The sequence below is a fragment of the Leuciscus leuciscus genome (genome assembly GCF_965113295.1).
Source record: "Leuciscus leuciscus genome assembly, chromosome: 17".
Classification (NCBI taxonomy): Eukaryota; Metazoa; Chordata; class Actinopteri; order Cypriniformes; family Leuciscidae; genus Leuciscus; species Leuciscus leuciscus.
In genome coordinates this window covers 15,368,295-15,378,056 of record NC_138741.1, presented here as the reverse complement: position 1 = coordinate 15,378,056, position 9,762 = coordinate 15,368,295, and the positions used below count along the sequence as shown (strand labels likewise).

General features: G+C 35.4%; 1 protein-coding gene across 1 annotated transcript; it reads right to left on the bottom strand.

The window, feature by feature from the left end:
* Nucleotides 1–2,776: 2,776 nt before the first annotated feature.
* On the bottom strand, nt 2,777–9,228 carry ptafr (platelet-activating factor receptor). Its single transcript, XM_082144255.1, has 2 exons — nt 8,911–9,228; nt 2,777–6,703 (listed from the first exon to the last, which is right to left on the bottom strand). Exons 1-2 carry the CDS (start codon nt 9,053–9,055, stop codon nt 5,640–5,642), a joined length of 1,209 nt encoding a protein of 402 aa, XP_082000381.1. The 5' UTR covers nt 9,056–9,228; the 3' UTR covers nt 2,777–5,639.
* Between the last annotated feature and the right edge of the window lie 534 nt (nt 9,229–9,762).

The window sequence follows — 9,762 nt, the reverse complement described above, 5'->3', positions numbered from 1 at the left end:
TGTCACGTTATAATGTTACATTATAAATTAATACAATGAGGTTATGTATTGATACAAAATAAATACTTAATACAAAATAGATACTTAAAAAAGTTTTAACTTTTTCTTTACTATTTTACTAACTCTTGGAAACTTCTGAAAACAAACTGTCACAAAACATATTAAAAAAATTATTTGCAAAATATCCTCCAACGTTTTGCAACACTTTGCAGTTTGAATGATGTCTTGTATGAACATGACGGAGTATGTTTTTATGTTTCCACTGTTCGATCGCGCCCGCGCACACACACACACACACACAAACACACACACACAACATATTCCAGCTTTGTAATCTTCCACTGTGATGTTTCCAAGCACATTTTTGCGCGTGTGAAGAGGATGATTTTTTCCGTCGATATTGGAACGTGAGTGAAGTACAAAGCCTATGATAAAGAATAGTTTAGCTACCATCCAAATCCATCGCGAATGTTGAAACATTTTGATTCTAATGAGAGAGATACGTGAGCCCAACGCCGCTTGCTTTCACTTTCGCTTTAAATTATTTCGTTTTGGCTTGTTTATAGTTATTTCTTTATTCTTGTTCTGTTCTGAATATCATTACATTTAAAGGATAAATCATTGATCAAATCAAATTTTTGTGACATGGCTTAACATTACCGTGACTTTGTGCACAAATTGTCTATGCACGCCACGCGAGGTTATGCGCATGACTCAAACACTGGCAGACACAGCAGCAGTTGTAGGCAGGTATATTGATCATGAAATCAGAATTTTCTTGTCTTGAATTATTAATCCTTTCATTCATTTATGTCACTTGTTTAAGTTAATTAATATGTAAAAAAAAAAAAAAAAAAATAAACTCGATTGGGGGCCCCCTGGTGGCGAGGGGGCCCCAAGCAGCCGCTTAGTTCGCTTATGCCTCGGGCCGGCCCTGAGTACATTCCAAATTTCTATAGTGTGTAAACTAAAATAAGCTCACTGGGGCATCAAGAAAATGTTCACAGACTAATTTATTGTGATATTTTCATAGTGATTTGTGGAAAATTTCTCCTAATCAGCAAACAGTTTAAGCATTTAATGAGAATGTCCCTCAGAAAGGAAGGGAACTTATTCATTTGACGTTAATGTAGTTTATAAACAAATTAGTTTTTTTCTTTTTTGAGTTGTGGCTCAAAATGTTCTCTGTTAATCAATACAGGCCACAGATTCTGTCCATAGCACTTTAAGGGTTAATTAGTTCACCCAACAATGTATATTGTGTCATCATTTTGTTTACAATGACATACAATGAAAGTCAGTAAGGTCTTAACAAACATTGGACTCCACTGACTTTCAGACCTTATTCAAAGTATATTATTTTATGTTTCACAAAACATAATTAATTTGTAGTTGATCTATCATTTTAGTCATGACAACCTTCAAATAATGTAGGCTACTTTGTACTTTTAATATCTAAATTAAATAAGTAAATAATATAATTTTGTCCTTGGAAATGTAATTGGGTAGGAGTTAAGGTATTGTTTCAGTAGTAATTCTGGCTAAAAACTAACCCAATGCAGTGGGATCACTATTCTGATTAATATCTTAATGTAACGCTGGGGGGCGCTGATGCAGGCAATACTGATGGGAACCTGAACAGTCATAGGCACGCATGGCTGCCGAAATCTGTGGGTGCTTCATATTTCTTATTTGTGCATCCCAGTTTCCTTTCCTCGCGTCTCTTCTTTGTTTATTTAAGAAATTCATAATAAATAATAATAAATCAAGATCAGTAAATCAAGATGCCCTGATGAAAGATGCCCTGATGCCCTCATGCCTTAACTGCAAAGGAAAAGCATAAATTAAAATTATTGTGACATGTAAAGAGAGAGGAGAATTTGTATGTCAGGTTTCTCGAAAAACTTCAGAGATTTTATTGAACAGAAACAGAAACTTATTGAACACCAAGAACAAAATATCAAAATATATACATCTACAATGGAATTGATAAATAAACAAGTATTTAGCAAGGCACATATCAGTTAAATAAATAAACAATAATAGAAGAAATGTAAAAAAAAAAAGAAAAAAAAAAGAGGGGTCTCTTCATTCTTCTTCTTATAAGTTTCTTATTATTCCAACACATTTCTGGGCCTTTTTTTATTATTATTTTCATTGAAACTGAAACAAAAACAAATTCTTATTTATTACCATTGAAGAGAAGGAATGGGAGTTCACAAGATCCATCTGGCAGGTTGACAGAAGTGTTTTGTGCTTTGGGAATGGCATTTAAAGCACTCAAATTGTTTACGCTCACACTGTAAATTATATTTAGTATAAAGCCAGTAAAAGTTAACAGACTCCCTTCTTCATCCATTAAATGAAGAACTGACCAAATACCTTTTTACACTATACTACTGTACTCTCTTGAGCATAGGCACTGATGAAGAGTTCAACCTCAATGGATCTGCTCTCTTGTTGTTGAAAGGCAACATGGTAGCTTTATTATTATTTATTATGAATTTCATAAATAACTATACATTTAAACAAATTCATAATAAATAATAAAGCAAGATGCTCTGTTGAAATATGTGAGATGGTCCTTCAAGATGGCTAACTTTGATTGGTTTCCGGGTCACAGGTTGAAGCATCAAACTGAGTATTGAGATGCTCCCATATTGTGTGTTTTTTCTTGGAGACGTAATAAGCAGAATACCAATGAATATATCATCATAAATGTCTTTAAAAAAAAATGCATAGTTTTTTTTTTTTTTTTTTGAGAATACACAGAAGATTAAATAGTTTATTGATTTTATTTAGCCTTTTCAGCACAGATTAAGCCTTTACATCACGTAAACAGCATTAAGTGCAAACATCAATGATCATTTGAATAAATATAACAACAGTTGCAGTACTTGAGTAGGATCTGCAGTTGTTAGAATGTGTGACCAAGAGTCTTTCACAACTGTCCATCACTCACTATAACTATAACTATATACAGTTCCCAATAACTTTCTGAATAACATCTCCTTCATGTTTCACAGAAGAAACAAAGTTTGCAACAAAGTTAAGAGAATGAGAACTTACATTTTTGGATTTACTGTCTCTGGGAGCATAGCCTACATTTACACTTTCTTGTGAAACTTCCTGCTTAATGCAGAAGTTTATTATTAAGCAAGATTATTTGGAAGAAGATGTCAAGCATTGCGCTATTTTAAAATGAGTTAATACCACAAAGGAAACAACGGTGAACATCACTGAGCATCAAATAAATGTCTATAATCCCACCATAAAACTCAGCTCATATACACACCATATTAAGCAATAAAGAATGGCAAGACATTACTGGAAATTTAAACACATATTTTCATAAACGTCTGTTTTTGCAATACATTAAATGTAAACCACACATTTAAAACATTATCATCTAACATATAAGAATATATATATATACACACATGTATCGCATCCTGTTAAATAAATAACTATAAAATGCCAATGGACAAACTGATCTTCAGAAGTTCATAGATTTACATCAACATGTCAACAAACCTACATTTCATAAATGGAATAATTATTACTAAACTTCTTTTGTGAATTTTCTTTTTTAAATTATTTCATACAGTCATTTTCTTATAGAACAAAAGGTAGGCTAATCGTTAAACATTAGTAAATGCATTAGGAATCATAAACAATGATAAAAAAAATAATAATAATGTTTACACCGTATTGATTAGTCTACGTTAATGTTAATTTAGGAATATACTATTGAACTCTAATGTTAACAAATTTTGTTAAACGTAATTTTTTTTTAAATTGCTTAATGTAAGATGTAGAACAATAAGTTTATTGGTCATTTTTAATAGTTTAAGTGCACATTTATAGGGTTAGGGTGTGTGTTCCCCATTCTGGAAAACAAAGCATTGCAAAAGAATATTAAGATTTCCTTTGTGTCCTTTGTTTCCTTTGATTTCTCCTATCCCACAGGACTGCTCCTCATAGATCTACTGTACTGTACTTCACAGCAAGCAAGGCCGTATTTGTTGTCATAGTGACATCAGGCACAAATTGACCACCTTTTTGTGCAATCTATATTACAAATAATCTAGACTGTTTAGCTGCACCACAACTTCTCCCTTTACAAAATGGACAGTGAAACTTTGGTATCACAGGAAACAGGTAGCTTCTTTCATCAGCAGTAGCCCCTTTCAAGACATTAAACCCGGTAAATTACTGTAAAATGAAATAGTTACTATAGGGCCTATAGTACTGCAGTTAGCACAAAAAAGTTCTGCAGAGCTGCAGCGCTTATGAAGGGAAATGAAGGCAGGGTCTCAAGCACGAGGCACTGAGCAAATGGTCAGATGTCCATCTAGCGCATGTTTACATAGAAAAACAATTAAACACATTACTGTAAACTGCTCAACAGAGCCTTATGGGTGCCCCAAAGCAGACTTCTCTCACAAGCACATCCTGCTCTCATACATTCTCATACCGGCAATCATATTCTTAGTTCACACACAGCATCATACCAGTAATTTACTGATAATGTTACAACTTCTCATAGGCCAACCAAAAAATGCCTGAACTGATTACCGATATTTTTGAATAGGTCCCATTCACACATGATCTCTAAAGATTAACTGACCAATAATTTACCATTAAAGACTTGTGAACTAAAAAACAAAACAAAACAAAACAAAAAAGCTATCTTCTATTCTTATCACTTCTCACTGTGGTAAGATTAACCACCAGCATCCTCTTTACTCATTTGTCTTCTTCATTCTACAGAAGACTGCCTCCTTATATGATAACTAGAATGAGAATTCTTTAAATGACACACATTTATATAGGTCAGTTCCACCTACACAAGTGCAGACATTTAGTCATCGTTTTGTCATCATTTACTCACCCTCATGTTGTTACAAGCCTGCATGACTTTCTTTTTTCTGTGGAACATTAAAGAAGATATTTTGAGTATATTTCAGTCAGTGGGGTCCAGTGTTGTTTAAATGCCACTGACTTTCAAAATCTCTTCTTTTGTGTTCCTCAGAAAAAAGAAAGTCATAAAAGTTTGGAATGACATCAAGGTAAGTAAATGGTGAAAACTTTTTAAGTCTCTTAAATCTCTTTAAGAGACAATATGACAAAATATGAATCACAATTTAAAAGCTTAATGTTTCAGTGTATAAAGCATTTATCAGTACACGTTGAATAATCATGCTTGAAATACTCTATTGTTTGAAAAAGTTGCCCGGAAGTGGCAGCAATTGAATGAAAATGTTTTAAATTCCTTTAAATTCATTAAAGGGATAGTTTCCACAAAAATGTAAATTCTGTTATTATTTACCCAGCTTCATTACTTTTTTTTAAACAATGTTTCAACAAAACAACACTGGATTACACTGACTTTCAAAACTATTTTCAAAATGTCTTATTTTGTGTTCCACAGAAGAAAGAAAGTCAAACAGGTTCGGAATGACGTGTAAAGGATAGCAGAATTTTCATTTTTGGGAGAAACCCTTTAAGAATCCAAACAGAACCTAATCTTGAATTGAAATTAAATTCTGCTCAAATATGAACAATTTGAAATAAGACTCTAACTGATAGAAATGAACACCAGATATCAGCATATGTATTCTGCTCTTCGGCAGCGTTCATAATTCGCTCTGATGTCTGCTCTTCAGGGACATTGCTGTGCTAAATGTGTTGCGTGAACAGTGTTTGTTATTCTTGACCTTTGTAAAATGACCCTGGATGTATTTGCGGAACTTTGTGGTGGCGAAGCAATACACCAGTGGGTCCAGGAGGCAGTTGAGCCCCATAAGCATGAGGGTGATCTGGTGAGCATCGTTTAAGCTTTGGCGAGTCTCCATGTTCCAATCAGTCAGGTTAAGCACGGACAATGTCCAGGGACCCTGCACCACATGATGGGGCAGGAAACAGATCACAAAGACGCCCACGACAGCACACAACAACCTCAAAGCTCTGCGCTTGGTACCGCCTGGACGCTTTCCCGTGCTGGCTTGAGGCTGACTGATGGGTTGAGACAGAAGAGCTCGAGCAATTAAGATGTTGCAGACAATCACCATTATGAAAACAAGAAAGAACAAGCCAATAATGATGAAGTGGGTGACGGCCACTCTATATCTAACAGAGCTATCCATATCATGATAATCCTCGAAACAGCGAGAAATGCTCTTATTCTTAATCTCATTGATTCCCGGTTCAGTGAGGTATTTAACCGATGCCAAAAGAGTGACTACCCAGATGACCGCAGAGACAATTGCTCCACGTCTCCAGCAGTCAGAAGAGGCGGCCACCAGTGGCCTGGTAACAGCCCAGTAACGGTTAATGCTGATGGCAGTAAGGAAGAGAATAGAGCAGTACGTGTTAATGAAGAAAAACGTGCCTGTGATACGACAGAGGGCATCTGAGTACATCCAGTCACCTTTATGCACGTAGTAGCCAATCCAGAATGGTAGAGCAGACACGAACATCAGGTCTGCAACAGTCAGGTTGGTCATGTAGATTCGAATCTCATTCATAGCTTTAGACTCCCGCAAATAGTGCAGCACATAAAGAGCATAGCAGTTGGCCAGCAAACCCAAGACAAAAACAATGCCGTAGAATATAGGAAAGAGAAGGTAGCGAAACTCTGAGTCAATGATTTTGTCTGTCTCAGAGCTGTTATTTCCAGGAGTCGTCATCTTACGTGTATCTAAGAAAAAAACAGAGAGATAAGACAGCATACAATTAAATTTTGATTCCTTCGAATATCCTTCAAAGTGGTCATAACGATATTGGCCGACAACTGCTTTGGATATCGGGAAGGAGCTATTCCCCTCTGTATTTATGATGTTATGGTTCGATTATATTCATCAAACACTTAAGACTTAACAGTTAATAATGGTAAATGTTGCATTAAAGGTGTGAAGCATGTCACTTTTCCACCACATTGCAACCACATTTAGACAGGTTTCCCAAACACCTGAACCTGGCCAAACTGATAATACCACCCCAAAACTCACACATTGGTTGCGTAATGTTTTGATATTGTCACGGAACCATAATATTTACATTTTCATCTTTCAAATTAACTGGAGCACCACATTTTTAGAATGCCGTGTCATCTAAAACTTTTATTTTTATTTTTTAAAAAGCTTATTTTTAGGACCTCATGTGTCAAACTCTGCTCCAAACAGCTCCAAAATTCCAGGCTGGTGATGTAATAGGGTTGAAGCTAAACTGTTCTGGACAGTGACCCTCAGGGACACCCCTAGCTGCTCTAGAATTATTATTATTATTTTTTTTTTTGGTCCACTACCATCAGTCTCGTCCTTGTCCAGTGTCTGTTGTTTTTCCAGAAGTTACTTATGACCAGTTTACTCTTTTAAACAAGAGTTGTGGCTCACACAGTATGCATGCAATGCTGATATTAAATCACACTGTAGTGTATGTTTAGCCTAACGTATGTGTAAAACCCAAAGTATACTTCAGGCTTAGAGTTGTCTGCATATTACAGGGATAGGTGAAAATGACACATGTACTTTTATGTATTTCAATGAACTAGAAACGTGGGAGAGCAGCATTAAGAGTGGTAACGCCTATTTTATCTCGCACACTGTGAGATGAAAATATCCATTGTATCAAAAGTGTTATTTCATTATCATCATTACTGGAAGCTAAAGCATTAGGGGTTTCTTTCTCATCATTGCATATTTATCTGCAATCTTCTGCTGAAAGCAGGAAATGAATTGGTGAAGCTTCATTTTCTGAAAACCACAAGAGCACATATTTCATCAAAAACATAACACACATATTACATTCACAGGACTTACAATCAGATTAAAGTCAGGTACTTTTCAGGCAATATTCTTAGTTGTTTCAGTTATTCAGTTTATTATTCTTAAATATAGCCTACTATACACTAAAACATATAGACAGTAGACCTTAAAGTTTTGGCTACAAAACTTGAAAGGACATGTCTGCCATTTTCACCTAGAAAGTTCACTGAACATGTTACCATTTGTAACATGCAAAAGGGGGCATGCTGTTGCACCACAAAGCATGTTGTTGTCACACTATATAAGGTAACCTGTCACAGTGTAACTTTCCATTAAAAATACTTATAGGCTTTTCAGCAACAGTAAAACAGTTATGAAAAAGTGTAAAAAATAAATAAATAATGCAAATAAAATATATGCTACATTCAAAACATATGTGACAGTGTCTCCTAAGAAAACTGTGATAACAAAGTAGACATTTGCCCTAAATATATGCTAGTGTGTTTCTATTGTTCACTAATTTACAAAACAGCTACAAAAATATGATTATATTGTAATTTTAGTTTATGGGAAACAATTCAGATATAACGCCTGTGACAACTAGCCCAGCACAACACATGACATTACTTATTTACATTATATTGCAATAATTGCGTTAGACTAATAATACATTGTTCGTTTGTTACCGTAAAACATTGTTCATTCAGTTAAATATTGCACAATTAGACATTTTTATTGCATAGCCAATAAACATAAAGGGGGCTTTTCCAACATTACATGTGTCAAAAGTCAAGTGTCCTCGTCATCGTCGGGATTTTTGTCTTCTTACAACATTGACAGACATGTTTCGCAAGATTCAGAGCCGTTTATTGGACATTATCGATATTTAAACACCAACAAACTCTTGAGTTTTACATGACTGATATGTAAAACGATAATATTTTTGTTTTGTATCTGATCTTAGTTTGGCTAAGCAGAAGATGACATATAAAGGTATAAAGTAGCAGGTTACAGCGCGTAATGCCAAAACTATCTATCATGTTTATTAGGCTACATGTCTTTTGCGTTCTGTTTTCGCGTCGCTCGCTCGCTCTCAACAGCTTCTAAATGAGCACAAAACTGCATTTATCGCTTAACCTACCTTGGTTAGGCACTCCTTGGCTATTCCCAGTGACTGTGATGCTCGCGCGCTGCTCTCTCTCAGAGTTCACGCCTTCAGCTCGGCAGCTCTGTTTGTATGCTAACATGAAGTCACACCTCTCGCGGTCGCTTCCTATTTTCCTCATCTGCTTTCCAAAGAACTTTGTAATATAGGCTATTCACTGTTAATGATCATGCAAGTCATAATCGCAACCTCTTTATGAGATAAGATGTTGAAGTCGGAAAGAAACGCGCAGGCCTGTAAAAACTTTGAAGAAAAGTTTGAACTAATATTTAGCTTCTTACCCAGTTTTGGTCGATATTGTGTCCATTTGGTTGATATTGTTTAGGTCAATATCAGTAGAATGAACCTCTGCCCAAGGCACGTGCAGAGGGAAGGGCATTGGGGGCTTTGCCTTTTTTCAAAATTAATCAAAAATGCCCCTCAACAGTTATCATCAATAATATTGTGGTCAGTATAGAATGCATTTGAAATAATTAATATGACAACGTGTAAACAGTAGAAAATTCACGTTTATTTATAAGTAGGCTATAAGTCGTTACCATGCCGTGTCTCTTGCTTCAGACTGACAGACTCTCATTCTGACACCGCCCTCCATTTAAACAGCAACAAGAAGCTGAAATGTAATTTGACAATGTGAAACGAATCGGTAATTTTCCGGTCTTATTCATAAATCGATTGAAAACTATACTGTTCTGTTTTCTTTCTTTTTACAAACGTGAAATGGCTTTTTACAGTCTGAATGGACAGAAACATTTGCATTTGTGGAGATCTTGATCTGTGGTTGTTTCAATTAAATAGTGTGAACTGACTACAAAGCAGTGCACTATA

Bases quoted from the DNA above. Each gene is read 5' to 3' on its own strand.
- ptafr (XM_082144255.1), bottom strand. From the start codon at position 9,055: ATGAGGAAAATAGGAAGCGACCGCGAGAGGTGTGACTTCATGTTAGCA. The intron at 6,704-8,910 runs GTAGGTTAAGCG...TTTTTTTCTTAG, and splicing joins CCAAGGAGTGCCTAACCAAG to ATACACGTAAGATGACGACT.